We start from the raw sequence: 22,207 nt of genomic DNA, 5'->3' as shown, positions 1-22,207 counted from the left end.
AGACATCATCTTCCTTTAGCAAAAATGCATCCATCTTTTTCCTTGGGATTGGTTTGCAGCCTGGTTGCCTTTTATGGGGGCGCACTAGCCAGCTAAACTGTGTTTGCTGTTTCTAGTCCTCATTTTGATGACAGCATTAGCTGTGAGCTGGTTTTAAGTCCATTTCACACATGCCCTATCAATAACTGTTTATGTATGGATTTGATTAGTTGGGTGGAATGGAAGAGAGGGAGAGAGTATGAGAGAGAGAAGAACAACAATACATTGCATTCATTATTCAGATGAAGGAAAATACTGGATTCTAAAAGTTTGTGATTGGATCTTAAAAGTGCAGATCATGTAAGCTGCAAACACATTTACAGTGCAATCTTATCAATGTGTACTCAGGAAAAAAATCTAATTGAGTTTAGTGGGGCTTTCATCTAGGTAAGAATGTAAAGGAGATGTTAGACTCGGGTTTAAAAATGACTAGTAGAGAACTAGGGATTCATGGTCCACAAAGAAGTTGTACCCTCACATTAAAAGGAATAGAGATGAAAGAGAAGCTCAGCCATTCCAACCAGGTTTTCCTTTTTAAAAAATTGCTGTGTAAATCTGGTGTGTTTATGTGTCCCCATGTGTGCTTTATTGGTACCTTCTTCTCAGAGTTAGTGTTTTTCTATTTGCCTTGCAAAAACACTCTTCTTTTCACCGACGCTCAATTCCCGGGGGCATCATCTCATGTAGACAATGGTGCACACTTTATTATTGTACCAGATTCCTGAGCTGCTACTTTCAAATATACCTTTGCAGAGTTCCCTCTGAAGAGTGCCGTCAGCCAATATCCACTCCACATACCCTGAAAAAAGACCTGCCTGGTCTTTTTTTCTGCTGGTATTCTGGCAGGAGGTGGCTTTTGTTGTTTTGAAGAAAGTGTGTCCTTAAAAAGCTCATCAAGGACTCCCATTAGGAAAACTAGGGGTTAGGAGTTGCTTATGAATGTGCTTGCATTTCTTCAGAGTTGTTTCAGTGGATCCTGCTGATGAAGACAACTCCTCCATATCCTAGGCAGATTCCACAAGAGTTAGGGAAACAGGTCACCTGAATGATCATAGAATGTTTTTCCTCCTGTCCCTTGAACTGTTGAAGTTGAACCAATCAACTTACCAAGAAGCAAGTGCTATTTTGGAGACAGTATTACCACAAATATTGCACATAATTCATGTCACCCAGTTGCTCTCTGGTAGACTTTACTGTATCCCAACAGCAGCTTCCCCTGTGGCTGGTTTACCTTATACCGGTACCGTATTTTTTTGCTTCATAAGACACACCTGACCAAAAGATGCACCTAATTTTTAGAGGAGGAAAGGGGGAAAGCCCTGGTTTTTTGGGATCAGCTCACAGTTGTGCAGCTTTTTTGCAAAGGGGGAAAGCTCCTTTTTTGAGCATCAGCTTAAAGTTGTGCAGCTTCTTTTGCAAATGGGAAAAGCCCCATTTTTGGATGGATCAGCTCAGTTCTGCAGCTTTTTTGCAAAGGGGGAAAGCTCCATTTTATTTTATTTTTGAACATCAGCTCAAAGTTGTGCAGCTTCTTTTGCAAATGGGAAAAGCCCCGTTTTTTGGAAGATCAGCTCACAGTTCTGCAGCTTTTTTTGCAAAGGGGGAAAGCTCCATTTTTGAGGATCAGCTCAAAGTTGCTGAGCTTACCTTGCAAAGGGAGAAAATCCTGTTTTTATAGTTCTGCATTTTCTTTAGGAAAGGGAGCCATTTCTACAGTTTCCAGACAGATAATCTAATCAGCCAGTCACATGTCACTGCAGCCTCAGTCTGCAGAACATTCAACAATGGAAGCCTGGGCAAGGGGGTGGGGCCTGGAAGGGAGCTAGCCTCCCTTATCTCCCTCCCCGATCTCTTGCAATCAGCTGCTGAGCGGGTTCCTTTCAACTCCCTCTTTCAGTCTTGTTAGCCTTTGTGCTTTTTTTTTTAAAAAGAAAGAGCTAATCTGCTTTTCGCCCCTGGCCAATCCGGCTCCAAGGACCATGCATTTGCTCCATAAGACACACAAGACATTTCCTCTTTTTAGGAGGAAAAAAGTGTGTCTTATGGAGTGAAAAATATGGTATTTATTATATGCTGGGTGAGGAAAGTTGCTCAAGAAAAGAGGTACTCTCTTCTGTTTTCAGCTGGGCAACTTGTGATTCTACCCACCTTCTGTTTGTGCAAAAAACAGGGGGGGGGAGCGCAGGAGCAGGGTTGTACAAAACATAAAAGTCCCCCAAGCTCATTCATTCCTCTCCCTTGTATGGAAAGTCTTTAAAACTTCCATTGTATTTAAAAACAGTCCAAAAAGTTTCTTTTTAAGATATAATAGAAATAAGCAGTTACTTCAGCTGTTTGTGGGTGTGAAGGGCAGCTGATTGTAAGGTGACAACTGCTTGTCTAAATTGACTCTCCTTGGTAGTCATTCTCCTCTGGTAGCATCGGTCAGTTAAATCCTGTCCTTGCCTTTCTCCCTAAATACTTAGTCTACACTTCAACTTAGGAACAAAATATTGTACCCATGCTGTGTCTCTGGAAACTCACCTTGTTTTAGTGCCCGTTGCATCTTTTACTCCCCACTACAGAGGATTTTGGAGCTACGTACTGATTCTCTAGAGTGTTTTCAGTAATTCCTGAAGGCATCTCACTCTGGTGGTAAGTATTCTCTTTATAATGAGGAGCTGTTCCTTGGCTTGTGGTGAAACCAGTCCTGTTTTGCACATTGTTTATGGTTTCTAGATGGCATATCATTCAAAAGGGTGCCCGTGCATGGTCTTTTGTATTTGACTTGGAACAAGTTACCCTGCTTGGTGTCTTTTTGACATAACAAACTTTGCATTGCTCAAATAACCCATTTGTCCCCTTTCCAGCTGACAGCTCAGATAATTTGGATTTGGAAGATGACATAATCTTATCTCTGAATGAGTGAGGAGTGGCCACCCCACAGGATGTTGGCAGCAGGAAAGCTCCGTTCTCAGAAGCCAGGAGGCCAAATCCAGGAGGTGATACTGAGCAGCCGCTCATATCCTAATTCTTGGGAGACCCATTTAAAGAACTCTAGCCCCTTCTGATCTTGCAGTGGACAGATGCAGGCTCCTAACACATCTGGAACCTTCCTACCAAGAGACCCAGGGGCTTGACCTTTATTTTTCTCTGCCTTTTTATTTTTGGTTTTGAGGCTGAAACATGACTCTCCTCTCCACGGGGAGTTCCGAAGATATTTCACAATATATTTTCTTTGTATAAAGTTCTTTCCTAAAGAACAGAAATAGTTTTTTATGAAACAAAAAAAGGATAAAAAACAAAACAGGCAGGTATTATAAAGAGGGTATGGATTTGTAATCTTCTAATGTTTAGTCACTATGATGAGTTTCTGGGGGATAAATAAGTTTAAAAAGGGCATTTTTACTGAAAAGCGTGGCAGGCAGGGTGGGATTGAATCATGGATTGTAAAAACTGTAGGTGATTTTTATTTTGAACATAATTTTTTAATGGATGTGTTGTTATCTGCTGTGAAATGTTCGGTTTTTTTTGTCTGATGACTCCTGACAAAACCCCTGCGAGTTCCTGCTGTAGTAGCCATGGCAGAAGACTAGAGATCCCGTTCTGTCTTGCTCAGAATCTACCATTGCTGGAGATGAAGGATTCTAGTTTACAAGCTCCCCGCCTCACCTCCTTCCCACATATTTTTGTGTTTGGAATTTAAAATTTTTATTTCCCTCCACTCCCCTTTCCCTTCTGCCCTTGTGTGAAAACTACAAATCGAAGACCTTTTTTTTCTTTAATGTAAATTGTATTTATTAAAAAAATGAATAAAACTCAAGTCCTGTCTGTTTGTAGCTCCGAGTTGCCGTAGTATACATTCATTGCCTTTGCTGGCTCCTCAAGCCTTTCAAGCTGCCTTCAGTGCTACTTTGCACCAGAATGCATGAGCAAGGCAGGGTTATTCATACAAGAACTGTGACTGTATCTGGACATTCAAGAGAGTGATGCTATCAGTATGTTCACACAAGATTTTTAAGAACAGCGGTCCATACGTTTATCCCAGGAGGATCATGTTCAGTGAAATCATGCGAGAGGTATCCCACCTATTGTCATATGAAGTTGGGGGGTTGTTTGTCCTTGTAACTCAGGTGTGGGGAACCTTTGGCCCTCCAGATGTTAAAGGTAAAGGGACCCCTGACCATTAGGTCCAGCTGTGGCAGACTCTGGGGTTGCGGCGCTCATCTCGCATTATTGGCCGAGGGAGCCGCCGTACAGCTTCCAGGTCATGTGGCCAGCATGACTAAGCCGCTTCTGGCGAACCAGAGCAGCGCACGGAAACGCCGTTTACCTTCCTGCCGGAGCGGTACCTGCAGTATTCATCTACTTGCACTTTGACGTGCTTTCAAACTGCTAGGTGGGCAGATGTTACTGAACTACAAAGCTTGGCCCAATGTGCAGGGATGATGGGAGTTATTTCTTAGCAGAAGCAGCTGCTGGAAGGCCAAAGGTCCCCCACACATGGTTTAAACAAATAACTACAATACTAGCGGCAGATATATATGCAACTTTATTTTGCTGAAGTGCACCTTTAAGCCCAGAGATTGGATGCTACAAGGGAATTTAGAGGCCACTAACTGCTGGTATTGCCTGTCACAAACCTACTGTCTATTCCTGCGTATAAAACTACTTTTTAACCCAGGAAAATCTTCTCAAAAGTCGGGGGTCGTCTTATACGCCGGGTCATATTTCTTATACGGCGAGTATATCCCAAATTCTATATTTTAACTGGAAAAGTTGGGGGTTGTCTTAAACGCCCAGCCGTCTTATACGCCGGAATATATGGTATTTGTACTGGGGAGCACTGCAGGATGCAAAACATCTGCTGGACCGGCCTTGGGTTTGCCACTCACACTCTCACAGCAATTGGAGTAAAATAGTCACGGGGATGGTTGCATTTATTAGAAAGCCCTCCTTGCAACCCAGTCTTGGAAATGGATTTAACTACCTTCTATCCTTTCTTCCTGTGGCTCGACTCCATTTATAACTGAGCAGATAGACTTACTGCATTGTGGGCCTTAGAAATAAAATTTAGACCACATAGGTGGTGGTAAAGGTTGAAGTAATGTTCGCAATGGTCTTAGGTCAGTGCTTGATAAAACTGCAACGGAATCATACCCTCACCACTACTTTCCTTTGGCTATGTGTGTTTCATGGGACTAGCGAGTCTGCATTTAGACTTCCATTTGCTTGTATCAGAACAAGGGTCCCATATTTTTCTGTTCCTTCCTACCACTTTGTTAAAATGTTTTTTTGTTTATTTTAGTTTAGAAACAAAAATATACAGTGGACGCTTGGGTTGCGAATGTGATCTGTGCGGGATGCACGTTCGCAACCTGCAGCTTTTGCAACCCACGTCTGTGCATGCGCGGGTTGTAATTCGGCACTTCTGCGCAGGCGCAAAGCGTGATTTAGTGCTTCTGCGCATGCGTGCGTGCCGAACCCGGAGGTAACCCATTCCGGTACCTCCAGGTTCGGCGCGGAGCACAACCCGAAATGACATAACCTGCAGCGGACGTACCATGAGGTATGACTGTATTACGAAGTTAACTTTTGCAAATAGCATTTGTGAAGTGAATATTCTTCAGAATCTAGAAAAAGTTGATAAATGTTTTTGCCTACACACACACACCTTGATTTTACTGTATCACACGTTGACTATTTTCTGAAGAGATATTTAGAAGCACACAAAATCCATCTATTTAAACATTTTGGAGCGGATATGGAGAACTTTGGCCTTCTGAAAGTTGCTGAAGGATGACTAGCCATTAGCCAGGCTGGCTGGGGCTGGTGAGTTGTGGTCTAGCAACATCTCAAGAGCCAGAGGTTCGCCTACATCTATCTTAGAGCTGTTCAGAACTATTTTCTGGACCCCTTGTGATTTTTAACCAATAGCAGACAAAAATTGCATACATAAATGGGACTTATCCTGCTCAGTACACCCGGGTGTTCCCTTTTTCCAGTAGAGTGGACAGAAGGCTACTGTTCAACAACATTTACTAGCATTGTTTGCTGTGCAAGAGAGGGCTCTAATCATGTTAGTCACTTGGTTAGTGAGACTACTGGAAAATTGTATTTTAACAACTCACGATGTGGTTAAAAATAATAAAGAACTAATACTAACAAATGAGATAGGGTGGAAGTTCACACGAGACCAACCTCTAAATCACAAGCTGGTATTTCTTGCAGGTAACCTTTCAGAGGCAAAATTTAAAAATTGTATTTGTTGACAACTTACCTCTCTTGGATGCTTTAATATACATCCTAAAAAATGTTTTAAACACCACATGGTTGGCTTAGAAATAATAATTTGCTAATCATTAGTGTTGTCTCTGCTTCTGTAATTTCACTGCACAAGATAACTGGTAATAGTTGGAGGCTAGAGAAGCAGAGAATGGCGAAGTCTCAGGATTTATGACCTTGGTCTGAACAGTGTTGCAACCACGGATGGGGGCTGTGTATAGGGTCATAGCAGTTAAGAGAATCAGCACCCCGTACACTTCCAGAATGGGATACTACGCTATATGGGATGCTACACTGTAACCTTATCAAGCTTACTTGTCTTCAAACCTTTCTATCATCCTCCCTGTCCATTATTTCAAAACATTCCACATTCCTTGAAAAGCAAGCTCTCGGAAAGAGAATTATGCAAGCTAAGTGAGTGTGCATACATCTATTTATTAATTGCATATTTTAGACACAAGTGGGCATACCCTGGTGCAGAATGTGGCATAAATTCTTACTGCAGCATACACGCACACCTCCTTAGACTATCTCTTACAGTTCATGCTTTCTCCTTTTTACCCAAGGATCACTTCACATAAAACAGCTTTCCTATGTACATCCCCTGTGACAACTCTAGCCTGCTGCATGTGTGTGGACACACTGCTAACTGCAATGATCTGCTCATGTGAGAAGCTACACATCACCTGGTATGTCAGGGCTGGGGAACTGGTGGCTCTCCAACGCTCATCAGCCCCAGCCACCATGGTCAGTGGTTAAGGACAAGGAGAGCTGCAGTTCAACATCTGGAGGGCCACAGGTTCTCTATCCCTGAGTGCCATTTTCTGTACCAAAATGGTTATGACCAAAAGAAATGCTATCTAGGGAGGTGGGCCTCATAGGAGGACCTCCTCATACTCTTTGCTCATTAATCCCAGGGCGATGCCAGAAGATGAGTGCCCAAATAATAGGTCAGACAGAATTTGCCCACCTTGTCCTAAAAAGCAGTGCATCCACCTGCCTAACCTACTGTATATAACAAGCAGAACTGTATATAACTGCAATGCAGGACACACACTATAAGCAGGCAACTTGGTCAAGTTTTTATCGTTTATTTTTGCCACTGGAGCTGATGAACATAATCATTTAGATTTTGTTATCAGACCCTACTCAGCTGCCTGGTTATTTGTCTTCCTGAGTAGCCAATAGTACTGAACAGAAAATCTAAGCGTAGCTTTGAATCTACAATATAATCAATCCAACAGGAAACACAATTAACAGAGGAGTTGGGGGGGGGGGCGCACCCATGGTGCAGTCTATGTTTTATTGCACCAAGAGTTGAGGACTGCTAAAACTTTTTAGCTTCACAGAGCTGTTCTTTGGCTACAATCGTCTCAAAAGCTCTCATCCACCAAGAAAAGGTTGGTCCAATAATGGATACCATTACCTTTTCCACCTTTTTGAAAAATTCTGGCATTAACTACCTAGAGAAGAAGCAAGCAGACTTCAACTATCAAAGAAATCAAAATAGCACAAACCTGGTATAATAGTGTTGAACAGCATTAAAAGGAAGAACTGTCTGAAGTACGTTATTTGCTTTATCTATTGGAACCAGCCATTGGCAGACTACAGAAACCAGGACACTGCACAAGGTTAAAAATCCATCAGTGAACAAGGCTTTACTGACAACTTTTCATACATTTAAAAAATAAGAACACAGCAGACAGTGCCACATATTAAAACAAAATGGGATTAAAATGGTATTAAAATTAGAAACTAATTAAATTGTAGAATTTTTTTGGAGGACTTTTGGAGCCTCGCTCAAAGAAATTGGCCTTAAAAGCAACCAGGCTGTGTGAGATACAAAGAAATATGGAATCAGCAAAGAGGGAGGAAAGAGAGGAGACAGAGAGTAAATACTAGGCAGTGTCTTTGACTATCACTATCACCATATGCTCTTCTTCTAACTTTCCCAATGTTCTTAGTGCGGACTGGAGGTACTGCTGAGAGAATTCACAAGGAGGGAAAGCATAAAGCATGCCTGTGCTGTCTTTACCCTTCGCCCCTCCCACAGGAAGGCTGATCACCCCAGCAGCCTGTTTTTGTTTCAAGTAAGAGACCAGATTCCTGAGAAGCCGTCTTTGCAAGCCAGGCTCTACCACAGGGACGGCCCCTTCAGTGCTTGCTCCTTGAGCAGTCTGGGTAGCCAGCAGCACAGCATAGCCATTAGGGCTTCCTTGCTTGATACGTCGAGTTACTTCATCCAGCTTGGGCTGGTCAAGCCGAAGTCTCTGGGCAATCTTGAGCTGCGTGAGCTTTCCACCAGACAAGTGGTCTTTCAGAAGCCCATTGATAACCCCCAAGTCGCCTTCAAGGATGTGCATAGATGTAGGGAAGCAGCTGTTTTTCAGGACAAGTAGCCCATTCCAGGCAAGCTGCAGCGTGTGGGCATAATCTGATAAGCTTTTTAATTTCTTTGTTTCAGATTTGGACTCTTCATGAGTCTTTGATTCAGCCTCAGCAGTTCGATGATTGCGTTCGCTGTCCCTTTTCTTAGGCTGAAGATCAGATGTTTCACGGTGAGGCTTCTCCTCTGATGCATGGCGGTTGTTCTGCAGGGAGTTATTCTGCTCTTTCTCCGTGGCAGACTCTGTGGTGTGGTTCTCCTTCCGAGCCCTCTCTGGGCTGCGATCTAAAGCTGGCCCACCAGGTTTTGTCCTGCCTCTGTCCTCATATGGCGAATGGGCAGTTCTACCTCGGTCACTGGAAAGGCTACGGCGTTTACGCCTTTCCTCCCATGGTTTGAGCACGCTTCGGTCACTATCGCTGCCCCAGCGTTCTCCACTTCGGCTGCGTGCGGACTGACTGTAGGTCTCCAAATTATTTCTGCGCTCTGCATTTTTGACAGGGCTGGTCCAATCAGCCTCTAAAAAGCCCCTTTCCCGGTCTGAGTAGAGGAGATGAGGAGGAGTCCTGTCTCTCACCCTTAAGTCTTGCTCTAGACTCCTGTGCCTGCTGTAGCCTTCAGGTAGCAATTCATAGGGTACAGGCAGTGGTGCAGGTTGATACTGCTGAGGGTAGCGTGCCTCCTCAGCTTTGGCAAAATCCACTCGAAGTCTCCTGTCTGGCCCACCCAAAGGGAAGCCCCTCATTTGTGCACAGGCAGCCTGGGCAGCGTCTAAACTTTCATATTGAATGTAGGCAAAACTGTCCCCTTTCACATAGTCAATAGTCCTAATGCTTCCAAAGCGATCAAATTCCCTAGCAAGGGCAGCTAGGGAAGTACTTGGACCAAGACCACCCACCCAAAGTCGGGTTGTGGGGTTGGCTTTCCCATACCCAATTTTGATAGGGTTCCTGCCAACAACCCGGCCAGACATGGCAACCTTGGCTCGATGTGCCATGTCCAGATTCTGGAACTTTAGAAAGGCATAGGCTCCACCTTGGCCCCTTGCAGGGCGCTTGATCACCACTTCCTCAATGATGCCATATTTTTCAAAAGCACGCCTCAGTTCTACCTCAGAGACGCTGTGGTCCAGATTGCCAATAAAGAGATTACGAGTCGCTCTTTGATCATCCTCTGGCTTAAGATCCTCTTCAGCCACTATGGGATAGCCATAGGGACGGCCGCGCTCGTCGTACAGTCCATAGTAATCCAGCACTCTCTCCCGCTCCCGAGAGAGACCCAAGGCAACAGCTTCCAAGGCAAAGGCTGCAGCGGCAGCATGTCGTGGTCTGGGCTCTCTCAGCAAAGGGGTGGCAACAGGAGAAAGAGATCTCTGTTTATAAGGATAAACACCATGGATTGGGGGCAGGAAAGCCATGGGTTCAGGGGACGGGGTAGGTGGGGGCGTGCGGCTTCGTCTGCCCCCTCGCAGGTACACAGGCTCCACCTTGAGGGGGCGATCGTAGAGGAGAAGCTGTCGGGCTCTGGCATGCCTTCGAGCATCTCGGGCGTCCGCCGGGTGCCTGAAGTTGACATAGGCAACGCGGCCGAGCTCGGGGGTATGGGAGAGCTTGACGCTAATGTCACTGGCGCCGCCGCTAGCGAACCTCTGGAACTGGCGGAACAGCCCATCCTCCAGAAGCTGGTCCGGGAGGGCCGGGCCCAGGCCGCTCACCAACAGGGTCTTGTACTCGCTGGAGCCGGGGGGATCCCCGGCCAGCCCCACCCCGGCCGTCAGTCCGAGCCCCGGCGCCAAAAGCAGCGACGGCGCGGCCACCGCCGAAGGCCCGCCCAGCAGCAAAGATGGGGCGACCACGGCGGCCAGAGGCACTTTGGCCTTGGCGGCCCCCAGCGCCCGCGAAGAAGAAGACGAGGAGGAGGAGGACGGGGGCGGCGGTGCCGCGGCGGAGGCGGCTTGGCTGCTGCTGCTGCTGCTCCTAGCGCTGGACGAGGCGGCGCCGCGGTGATTGGAGTCGCCTCCGGGCCGTTCTTCCCCGCGGTGGCTGCGCGAGCTGGAGCCTCCCGCCGCCGCCTTGTCCCGGCCGCTGCGCGATGAGGCGGAGGCGGAGGCGGACGACGACGAGGAGGAGGCGCCCGAGCTCCGGTGCGGGCCCCGCCGGCTGCTGCTTCCGCCGCTGGCGCCGCCGCTCTCGCGCTCCCGCTCGCGGGGCCTCTTGGCCGAGGAGGCGCCCCGCGTCCCCCCGGACCCCGCCGGGCTGGAATCCCGCTCGCTCGCCCGCTTCATGGCTCCGGGGCCCGCGATTCAGGAGGCGCCTCTGGCGGCAGCTGCCATCTTGGACAAAAGGGAACGAGCGAAGGCGGCTCTGCCCAGTTGCCGCGCCGTGCGCGCCGACGACGTCATCAGCCCGCGACCCCGCCCCGAGCCAGCCGAGCGACGGGCCGCGTCCGTAATGGCTCCGGCTGGACGCCGCGGCTGCCGCCCAAAAGCCCCTCCTGCTCGCGCCCGCCCGGCGGCCGGCAGAGGACGGGGAGGCGAGGAGCAAAGCCCGTCCGTGTTCCTGGCCGGGCGCTGCCGCCTTTCCCGCCTCCACGTGACTTACCTGCTGCTCAAGCCTGAGGGAGGAGTAGAAAGTGCATAGCAAGTGAGAGCAGGAAGGCGAGCGCTTGGGCGGCGCGTTGCCAGCGCTTTCCCCCTTCCTCTGCTCCTCTCCCTTTTCTTTAAGTAGAAATAAAGCGGATGTCACTTTCCCTCTCTCGGCCAAAGCGCGCCGCCTCCGACGAGCGGCTGTTAGACGGAGGAAGGGAGCAACCGGCGATCGCGCACACCTGCATAACTATTGGTCCCTGAGCTTTCAAGGGCAAACGTGCATTTACAAATACCGGTAGGACTTGCATTACATGCCGTTAAAATAAAATGTGCTGGCAGAAGCTGCAAAAACAAGGAAACTTATATTGCTGCAACGGTAGTTAATATCCACGTTCCGTATGCAGAAAGTAGAAAAGATGCTGACTGTTTTGCCTACAACTGCACAGGATAAAGCTTTAGTTACAGGAAGGTAGCCTTGTTGGTCTGGCGTAGTCGAAACAAAATAATCCCCCCCCTCCAGTAGCACTTTAGACCATAGCTGCCAAGTTATCCCTTTTTTACAGGGATTTTCCCTTATGCTGAATAGGCTTCCTCGCGAGAAAAGGGAAAACTTGGCAGCTATGCTTTAGACAAACTTAGTTCATCTCTAAGGTGCTACTGGAAGGATAAAGCTTGTTAATTACGTAAAGGAGCCACGTGTCTGCATCTATTCAGTGTTAGAAACTGAGATATGAGAACCAGAAGCTAAATGGCACCTTAAACCTAAATTATGGGTGTAGCAATGGAATGTCTAGGCGCACTTTTTAAATAACAAGAATACAAAGCTGAAAAAGAACTGCAGCTAAAATATTATGTTCATTTTTCACATGGTCTAGTCCTTCTCCTGCCCACTCTCCTAATATTCTTTAAAGGGTCTCTTCTCCAGTCTTCAGAGTAGCTGGAAGTGGGGAGGCAGAAAAAGGTCCTTCTTTCCTTCCACTCTGCAGTTTTAATCTGAAATCTTAGGCACAGTACTGCACCGAGCTCAGAAACTGCTCACACTAATGAAATTCATTGTCACAAAATGCACCTAGAACAATGGGAGTTTCAAACACTGGATATAGCCAAGGGTAAGCTTTAAAAAGTCAAAATCCTTTCATTTTGTATTACCTTGATTAAAAATATATACAGTACTAAAATAATAATAATGCAGGCCCATTCAGTAGAACCATGCTGTCCAGTTATTTTGTCCTAGCAGAGACCAGACATGTAGCACATATAACAGTAAAAGTGCATGAGATTGTGCTGTAACAGAAGTTTAAATATACTGTATGCTGTACTTTTCAAAAACAGTTTTCTGGGGGGTGGGGGAGGTTATGCAGGTGGGTAATCTGTCAACAGTAACTGCCCTAAAGTTCATGTTGTTTAAAACATGTAATTTTTCTCAAGAGCAATAGATTTTTCTCTATGATGCTGTTTTTAAGTCAACCTTTGGTGAGAATTGAGATTTTGGTAGCAGCCACCCATATATGAAGGGTTTAGCTCACAGATGCATTTACGGTAGTGTGGGTGGTCATTTAAAGTTGTTTCCATAAATGACCTGGTACAACACACCCTTGTATTACATTAGTATATATTAACTGCTTCTTTTACTTATGAACTGAAGTTGCCAAAAAGCTTTCCAAGAGCATGAGAGAACCTGAAATCAACCCCTACCCATTATTATTATTATTATTATTATTATTATTATTATTATTATTATTCTCCATGGATACAAAGAAGCTACATATTCTGGACTCAGCTGCCTTACATAGATGTAGCTGAAGTCAGGATTGTATTCAGTACTGTATTGACAACTGTAAATAAAGAATCAGAATACAAGAAAGTTGTATTGCATAGATGGTGCCAGTTTACCTCAGAGCTGTAGAAAAACAGCACCCAGACTGATTGTACAGGATCAGGGGCTTAAATTTCTGAAAGCAAAGAACTGTACTGTTTTTTTTAACAACTTCAGGTAGCACAAACTGGCACTCAAATACTTTTAAGACCATGCAATAATCCAAATACCAAATATAGCACACATGTTCACCTGGATGTGAAGTAGCAAAATGCAGAGATTTTACAAGGCCTTAGTCAGGAGAACAGGTATCTCAGAAGCCACACTAGCTCATAGATAAGCATTTTATCAAAACACAGCCATTATTAGGGCTCACCCACACTCACTCATCCTACTCCTAAAAGCATGGGTCCAAGAAATTTTCCACTTGTCTTGTGCCTAGAAAGCACAGGTCCAAGCAATTACTTGTTTCCCCAATAGCTTTCTCTGGAAAAACCTGCTGAATCAGAACAAACGCAATCTGTGGAAAACCTGATTGCTGTTTGTTCCGATTCATTGGTAAAAAGCAGGTTTCCCCAGGGGAAAGGGGCAGAGCAAATGGAAGTGTAGAAGAGTCCTAAATCTCAAAGCACCAAGTACGAAGTAAGGATCTGTGTTGGCATCAGCCAGATTTGCATAAAACCCATACAAATCCTATTAATGCAACTGACAAGACTGGCTTTCTTAACTTTTATTTCAAAAATCCCATACATACGTCGATGTCTTAAACATAAATTGGAGACAAAAGAAATAAAAACTTGAGACACGACGAGGCAGTTGAACCAGCATTGAAAGAACCGCTCACTTTGACACTTGAAACCCAGTTAAATAAGTTACAAAAACAGCTTTCCAGAAAAGAAAATAGAAAGGTTAACATAGTTTGTGTGTGATTTGCTAATGATCTAGAGGCCACTATGGTGGTCAGAGGTCTGTCCGTGAACTGGCTGCTTTGGGTGCATACAGAGGCATCAGTTCATTGATTTTCCGAATGTAATCTGACTTTTCTGCACAGCCTTTGCATGTTTCACCCCAGTCATCTAGAATCTTCTTCAATTCTTTGACTTTCAGTTTCTTCAGGTCCACAGTGCTCAAGTCAATTTGTTTATCTGATAAAGAGAAGGGCATATTACTGTATGAAGCATTGTGAGTCCACACAAGTTTAACTGACCACAATTCAGAGATTCCAGGACTTGTTCCCAGTTCAAGTATCATAGGAATGTAGCCTTAGACACAAAACATAACTGAAATAGTACAAGTCATAGCACCTCCTAGAGACTACTTTCATTAAGAGCACAAGTTTTCACAGATAATATCTATACCTGGGGGAGATAAGAAACAGGAATGTACAGTAGGAGTCGAGAACAGAATGCAGTCAACAGGCTGTACCCTGAGCATTCTATTGCAGATGAACTCAATGATGGAGCTGGAATATTAGAGGTCAAGCAATCACTAAGGTATCTTGCATTGAAGTTCTTCCCACAGGCAAGGGAAGTGGCCTCCTAGTGGCCCTTGGCTTAGTGGCTGATGTCAGAAGCAAGAGTGTGCTGCCCTTCATCTCTCAGATCCCTAGGCAGCAAGCGAACATCCCCAACTGAACAAAACAGCCACGTGCAGATTATCCTTCAAATATGTACTCCAATTCCCAGGTTTGTGACAAAACATATGGTGCCTGGCTGGAATATATTAGCAACTGTGGCTTGCTAAAATGAGCTGACAGTTAAACCATAATTTGTCTGTTATATGCAACTTAGCTCAACCTTTTGTCTGAAATCTGATCAGTCCATTGTCACAGTTCAGCATCCTCAGCATAAAACGACTGTCTATGAAAAACCCAATAGCTAGATTATGATCCTCTATAGCAAGGCGGAAATCTGTGGCCTTCCAGATGTTGTTGGACTCCTTCAGTTCCAATATGGCCAATGGTCAGGAATGACAGAAGTTGATGTCCAACATTTGGAGGGCCACAGGTCCTCCATTTCTGCTCTACGACCTCCATGTTCTCAGCAATATTCATAGCCAGCCAATAGTTCACAGCTATATTTGTATCATATTGTCCTAGGAACGGTGTTGGGTCTTCACTGTTTCAATGCAGCTCTTTGGTACTGAATTCATTCTATTACCATGTTGCTTATCTTTGTATGACTGGGGGTGGGGTGAATGGAGAAAAAGTTTTATCTTAACTGATATGCGTAAGATCTTGTCTTTTACTTGGAAGTTGCACTTTCTCCAATGGGGCATACTGCCAGGCTAACTCAAGATGACAGCACAAGTCATTTCCTCTCTACCACAACACAGCCAGTAACTTTAGCACTCTTGCTCTCTCTACATAAGATATCAAGGACCAAAGTAATGATTACTGGTAATTTGCTTATACTCACCATATTTCAGGTCACAGATCTGACTATCTTTCTTCTTCAGTTTCTCGCAAACCTTGTCAACAGGGATGTGATTACTTAGGGGTTTTGACACCTCATTAGTTATTTTAGTGGCTGCATCACTGGTTGCTCCAATGTAATAGCACTAGAAGGGAATGAATAGAAAATGAGAGGTCAGGCAATGATTTTAAGATAATTTCTTCTTGGTTGAACCTTTTCAGAAGAATTGGTTTTACACAGGAAAGTGCTGGCTGTTATCTTAATTAGGAACTTTTAGTGCTCAAAGGAGTTGCTGCTTTTTCTTTACAGGAAATATGCAAGATCATATATCAGAGCCTTTCTATCACCTAGATCTGGAATGGGAACATGTGGTCCTATGAATGTTGCTGGACTACATCTCCCATCATTAGTGACCATAGTGGTTGGTACCAATGGGAGTTGTAGTCCAACAACGTCTGGAGGTCCACAGGCTCCCCAATCTTGACTTGGAGAGATTTAACTTTGTCTTAGAAGCTGCACACTATCCTAACGGATCAATATTATTTGATTATGGGTCTTTGATTATGGCCTTTCCAGACTATTTTTTAATCTAAAAAGGATATATTTGTGAGAGCAGGCATCATAGACACATCTAGGTTTCCTGTCCTTACAATTCACACAAGAAGTTTATTTGGCCTCAGAACCCCAACCATTCTAACCAAGCTCATCTCTGCTTCTGTCATGGTCCTGCCCACCTATAAAAATTGGCCTATGGGGCTGGGCTGGGGGAGATAAAGATCTGGCCCGCCAGGGCCAAATGGTTCCCCACCCCTGCTCCATGGGAAAGGTGATCATCTGCTCTGTACATAGATGATTTCAGTTTCAATCTTTGTTGTCTCCAGGTAGGGCTGGAAATGCTCTTTGTGCGAAACCCTGAACTGCCATTACCAGTCAATGTAGACTTGGAGTGGATCTGCCTGGGTCCCTTTCTCTCCAAAGGTCAGCTTGGACAGCTGGGCCACCTACCAGTCCATTACCTGATGCCAGCAAAGGGGTTTGCCAAGTCCCTTTTATGGCTGTCAGCACCGATTGGTTATTGGTGCCAAGAGCTCTTTTTTTGGAAGGAGATTGCATTAGGGAATTTCTGTTGGGAACTTCCTAGTGCAGCCAATCCCCCATGACAGTGGTCAACAAGGATCAATCAGGTGTACTTTAAGCTTCCAAATGTTCCTTTGCAGCTACTATCTTTACATGTCCCACAGATAATGCCACATATGATATCATATGTGAGGCAAGTGGGCATGGTTTTTTTGGGGGACCCCCTCAGGGGCCAAATTAGGGCCCCTGCTAGGTCTAACTAGGCTCACAGGGTAGACGTTCCCTACTGCTGCTGTAAACAATACTGAGCTAGACAGATCAATCATTTGACTTGGTATAAGGCAGCTTCCTATATTCTTCCTCCCCACACTGCAGCTTGGTGGTAACTGGAGAATAAGCTTGAGCAATTACACACCTTGCTGTCTGTCAATAGCAAGGGGGGGGATGCACCTCACACTGTCTGGAATTGTACCTAGTCCCAAGCAGTATCAAACCCCACTACTTGGGTAGAACAAAGACATCAAGCGGACATATTACACTCCATGGCTTGAGGCTACTTGCTGTTAATTGCACACTCCTGGCTTTGCCTCGTGTGTATGCTCGTTTCCGGTGCAACCCATTTTCTACTTTGTTGTGGGTTGATTTAATGAGCTACTGACTCAACATAAAAGTTATGTTTAAAGTGGACCTTGAATGGAAATTAGTTAGGTCCTGACTTGGCATTTGAAATGAGCAAAGAATGTATGAATCCAGTGAAGGGACCGGATTCAAACTAGCCAGTCCTGCTACTGGAAACCCACACAGACTTTTGCTAGTGCAACAGGTCTTCCCCAGCCTTTCCTCCCAATTGGCTGTGTGTGTATCGGGAGAATCCCCAGAACAGCACATTGGGGTCCAATGGAGGAAGAGGGGAGATTGTGCCATCAGGCAAGTAGAAGTGCTTACGCTAACAAAGTGCTCACCTTGGTCTGGATATTGGCATATACACCAAGGTTGACGTTTTAAAATTAAAACTGACAACACGAAAAAGCTGTTGGTTAAATAATAACCAAATGTTTTCAGAGACTAGGCATAGAATGTATTTCCCCCAGGGCTATCAGCTCTTGGAAAAACCAGGTCCATGTTTGGGAGGCCTCTTGGAAAGAGCATTGCTCTCAGGTGCCCAGGTGGTGACTACTGTTAGAGAAGGACTTCTGCACAGGCTTGTGTGGCAGCTGCACTCTTTTAAAACAAAAACAAAAAACAGGTCCAGGTCTTGTTACATATGCCCCACTTACATCTAAGTTGGATGACTGCGACACACTTTTCTAAATTTATTAAGTAAGAATTTCTTATAAGAATCTCAGTGGTGTTTGCTTGAGCGCAATACTTTGTCAGCGTAATACAGGTGTCTTATAAGAAGCTGTGCATTTAGTACTGTGGGCCCAACTCTATAGAACAACCTCCTGGCTGAGATCAGATAGGCCTCTTCCCCACTAAACCTTCAGTGCTTAGTGAAGCCCTTTTTATTTCAGCCAGCATATTAAGCAAGTTTGTTTTATGCCTAATTTGAACTGATTGTATCTCCAGACAATCCAGGCATTCACTATTTCCTCTTTGTCTTAAGTTATGTTTTTTATTCTAGTTTTGACCAGAACATGACCAGCTCCAATAGACATTCCCTCCTTCAACTGTCACCTAGCATTTTTTAAAAAAAACTAAGCCTGTGCAGAGGGACTCTTGTTTTAATTAGCTGCACAAACTGCCTTTTTAGCTGAAGAATGTGGTAAAAATGTTTTAAATAAATAACCCGGTTACAATTACTTACCAGGCGGTTCTCTTTGCCTTTTGCTTCTTTACAGGATTTTAAAAGTTCTTTTTCAATACTGTTTGGTGTGAACTCAACATTCTTCTCCTTTAGGCTCTGGTAGAATCTTCCCAAGAATGAAACACACACTGTAAAGTGAAGGAGATATAATGCTGAAATGAAATTCTCCTCTCTTCTTTTTAACTTACACAAAAGGAATGAAGTATAGCAGATCGAAAGCAAACACACTAGTGTAGAAGATGAACTATTGGGCATATTTATGACAGCAGACTACCTTGTCAAGGGGCATGTTTCATACAACATGGCAGTCCAAATCCGTTCTTAGCTACAACAGGAGGTAGCTACCATTTTTCACATTAATCTTTGGGCAGTGTTGGATATGGCCACATTTTTGCACACAGCCTGTCTCCCCAGCTGATTCATGTAGACCAGCTGAGGGGGGGGGGGAGTGTCATCACTTCTCTGCTTATCAAATACAGTATTTAATCCAATGACTGGGGTAGGAGCAATTTGCATTCTCACTGGTGTGCTGCCAATGCCAAAATTAATGGAGTTTTTTTTTGGGGGGGGGGGCGGTGTCAGGCACCTGGACTGGGGTACCAACTCTGCCTTATAAGATGTTTTTGCCTTGGCTGAGCCATATTCTGTCTGTTAAGATCACAGGTTAAGATCAACAAAATGGTTGTGTGTTATCAGCCATGAATTAGCAGCACTCTGCACATGATTAAAAACACTATTATTCATTGTATTGAAAACTGGTTCCAGAAACAAACTTTGGCTTCAGTCAAGTCATGAAACAAATATACAGTACTTTAAAAAAGCAGCTCCTCAAGCTGCTGCTCATTCAGTTAAGGGTTGAACTGTTAGAAATCCTGGAACAGAGTCTTCTGCATTAGTGTGTAACCAGGAACATAAGTACTGTGGAGGAGACCTTCAGCCTGTGGGTGTAACCATTCACCAAGTCATACAAGGGAGGACCCATACATGCCATTACAATTATAGAGACTATATCACACTGCAGATATAATTCACAGCATATCCTACTTAGTATCAATCTGAAGGTCATGATTACAGAAAGGAATGAGGTAAGAGTTTGTTTATGCAACTTATAACCCACATCCTAGGACTTCTGGGCAGGTCACAATAAAGCATAGCCTGTTTAAAACACATATCCAAAGGGGAAAGGGGGAACACATAAATATCAAACATAAAAAGCACTAATGCCCAGAGTCTGAAAAGCCAGTCTGATTTCCACCTAGTGCCTGCATGCCAGTAGTCTGTGGGAGTAAAGGAATTTCAGAAGGAAAGAGCTGAGCTAGGGTGCCACAGCAGAAAAGGCCCCCACCCACACACCTGTGTCAAGTGTACAGTTTCCAGCAAAAGGAAGTTGAGGGGGGCTTCCCTGGAAGCTCCCAACTCAGGGGCAGGAGCATACAGACCAAAACCTGGCACAATCCTTTTAAGTGTCCGTCCTTCGCTAGCAGCAGCAACAACAGCGGATCAACCCCACTTCGCATCAACCCCACTTCTTCGTTATGGAAGCAGGACCCTGAGCCTCCACTGCAGTAATGGTGACCTCAATGCTACACCCAGACATGTGGGTCTATCCCTACTCATATAAGCAGCTTCTGGGGAAACCCCTTTGGCAGCTGCATCTTCTCAATGGGCTTCACAGCGACAGAGCAAGCAAAGCCCCCGCAGCCACTCGCACTGATGCTCGCCTTCTACAAAGGTATCTCCTTCCCCATGGCAGCCTTGCGAGGTGGGGGTCCAGCGTCCCTCCCATTTAGAGGAAAGCGGCACCGGGCCGGGGAAAGAAGCGTGGAAGCCGCGGCTGAGGCAAGACTCGTAGCCAGTTTCCAACCCAAGGGGAGGCCGTCTTCGTGAAGGGGAGGCGCCGTTGCCACCTGGCCACCGGAGCAACGCGCTCCCTCCCTCCCTCAGCGAAGCCCTGGGGGCCCCCTTCCGCCCTCCGCGCCCGTTGCTGCCCAGACCATCCACGCGGGGACGGTGACTCACCTTCGCAGTCTCCCTCCCGCAGAGCGAGGCTCTCCCCAGGGAGCAGGATCAAGGCCAGCGCCGCCCAGAGCCCGTTAGCTGCCCGCATCCTACTTCTCACCACCCGCCTCGGCCGCTAGCTCGGCTCCTACTGAAAAAAAGCCCCTCCACAGCCGGCACCTTGACGACACGCTCGCCGCCCACCCGCAGCCCGATTGGCTGCCCTGCCCCTCTTCCTTCTACGTATGAGGCTGCCATTGGCACACTCCGTTGCAAGTCTCCACGCTCCTTTTCCTGGTTGGCCAGGCGGGCTTTCGGGACAGTAGAGTTGGCGGCCGCCGATTGGACAAGCCGCCTCCGAATGAAACGAGGGAGTCGTCGCGCACTTTTAGCGCGAAGTGGGACCAGCGGCGGAGCCCTAGCATTTTACGGCAAAGTTGTAAGGAGGCGGAGATCGCCATATTTGTTTCGGGCAGGATTTCGCGCCGTCACCACTGCCCCGGCGCTAAACGCCGCTGCCGGCCCGCCTCGGGCTGTGCTTCCGCCGGCCCTTGAAGCGCAGAGGGGCAAGTGCACGTGTGGAAGGCAGGGCACCACCCCCGAGCCGGAAGCTGGCGTTTGTTAGGACTCAGGAGCCGGTTCTTCCTCTTTACGAACGAGCAGCCTCTTGGTTAGTAAAAGGTGGCATTGCAGCAATAGAGGCGCAAGTGGGACCGCAGCCCATCTGCGGGAGACCAGTGGCAGCTCCGGGCCTCGCGGGTAAAGGATAAGGCCCGCTTTAAGCCTGCCATTAATCCAAAGGATGCACAAGGGTCATACAAATCGTGAGCTCAGGATTTCAAAATCAGCCTACCACAGCGAGGAGAAGAAATTTGTACTAGCGGCTGTAGCAGCAGCAGTAATAAACATTGGTCTGAAACGGGAGATGCCCCACGTGCGTGGCAGCTATGCCACGTCTAGAATGTGTATGTGTTGCGCACTCCCACTAATCTGAAAGATGCAGGGCCTGCAGACCTGTCATTTTCAGGGGCACCTAGGAATGGCATATTTGCTTGCGAAAGGCAATTTACAAGCGTATTTGGGAGACACTCATTTGGAGCGGGAGATTAGAGCGAAACGCTAGAAAGGGAAATGTTTTATATACTGTACAAATTACAAGCCTCACTTGGTGGAGACATAAAAATTCTTAGTGTAGTGTGGGACCTTTTAAGTAAAGTGTGCAACACACATTTTACATTACATAGGTATTTCTTTGCAACATACCTGCACTCCTTTTAGCTGGATTAAGATTCAGAATTATAAAAGGAAAGTCACCAGCTCTATCCTCTCACCACAGTATTTATTTGTGCTACACGTAATACCCATGAAAGTAGAATGCATCACACTGACAGGTAATTGCAGCAAAATGAGATTATGGAATAAACAAAAAGTTTGCTTTTGCATTGGTATGTATACACATGAATAATTAGCACTATTTCACATATTTGCTATGTGTAGGTTTCCTTTTTTCTCACCAGCTGTTGAAACCAACTTTTTGCTCACCCTGGAGGAACTGGCACAGCCCAACTTTAATTTAATGTAGAAATTGAAGCAAAAATAGGAATAGAATATGTATTTCAGGAGAACTGCCTTGTTTTTCCTTGCCTGGAGTGGTTATTGCTGAGTTGGGTCAGACTCATAGCATGAGAGTCAAGCCTCTCCCGGCACAGAGTTCTGGTATGCGAGGAAGATGCTGAATATTAAACAGCCTATCAGCTGATCATCTATAGCCATATCTTTGTTAAGAGTGATGAAAATGCACACCAACCATAATCAGAGT

The 22,207-nt window shown here is 45.7% G+C and overlaps 3 protein-coding genes across 5 annotated transcripts in view; 1 reads left to right on the top strand and 2 right to left on the bottom strand.

Moving 5' to 3' along the window:
* Positions 1-3,857, top strand: part of DCAF1 (DDB1 and CUL4 associated factor 1) — a 56,674-nt gene extending 52,817 nt beyond the window's left edge. For all 3 annotated transcript variants that reach the window (XR_015948218.1, XM_060271526.2, XM_088662182.1), the window contains one exon: positions 2,889-3,857. Coding sequence is in view for 2 of the 3 variants with exons in the window: in XM_060271526.2 (XP_060127509.1) it covers positions 2,889-2,947 (59 nt within the window). In the remaining variant the exon portion in view is untranslated. The remainder of the gene's footprint in view (positions 1-2,888) is intronic.
* Positions 3,858-7,935: 4,078 nt separating this feature from the next.
* Positions 7,936-11,082, bottom strand: RBM15B (RNA binding motif protein 15B). Its single transcript, XM_035104975.3, has one exon. It carries the CDS (start codon positions 10,971-10,973, stop codon positions 8,202-8,204), a length of 2,772 nt encoding a protein of 923 aa, XP_034960866.1. The 5' UTR covers positions 10,974-11,082; the 3' UTR covers positions 7,936-8,201.
* A 2,725-nt stretch (positions 11,083-13,807) lies between these two features.
* Positions 13,808-20,526, bottom strand: MANF (mesencephalic astrocyte derived neurotrophic factor). The gene is made up of 4 exons (XM_035106068.3): positions 20,410-20,526; positions 18,391-18,518; positions 15,510-15,651; positions 13,808-14,237 (listed from the first exon to the last, which is right to left on the bottom strand). Exons 1-4 carry the CDS (start codon positions 20,495-20,497, stop codon positions 14,053-14,055), a joined length of 543 nt encoding a protein of 180 aa, XP_034961959.1. The 5' UTR covers positions 20,498-20,526; the 3' UTR covers positions 13,808-14,052.
* Positions 20,527-22,207: the final 1,681 nt, after the last annotated feature.

This window comes from Zootoca vivipara, chromosome 2, assembly GCF_965207765.1.
Source record: "Zootoca vivipara chromosome 2, rZooViv2.hap1.1, whole genome shotgun sequence".
In the NCBI taxonomy this organism is placed as follows: Eukaryota; Metazoa; Chordata; class Lepidosauria; order Squamata; family Lacertidae; genus Zootoca; species Zootoca vivipara.
The sequence above is the reverse complement of the archived record's forward strand: the minus strand, read 5'-3'. Positions and strand labels throughout refer to the sequence as shown.

Excerpts from the sequence above, each read along its gene's own strand:
- MANF (XM_035106068.3), bottom strand. The coding sequence starts at position 20,497 with ATGCGGGCAGCTAACGGGCTCTGGGCGGCGCTGGCCTTGATCCTGCTC. Across the intron at positions 18,519-20,409 it reads GCGGGAGGGAGACTGCGAAG|TGTGTGTTTCATTCTTGGGA; the intron begins GTGAGTCACCGT and ends TTCACTTTACAG. Across the intron at positions 15,652-18,390 it reads AAGGCAAAGAGAACCGCCTG|TGCTATTACATTGGAGCAAC; the intron begins GTAAGTAATTGT and ends ATTCCCTTCTAG.
- RBM15B (XM_035104975.3), bottom strand. The coding sequence starts at position 10,973 with ATGAAGCGGGCGAGCGAGCGGGATTCCAGCCCGGCGGGGTCCGGGGGG.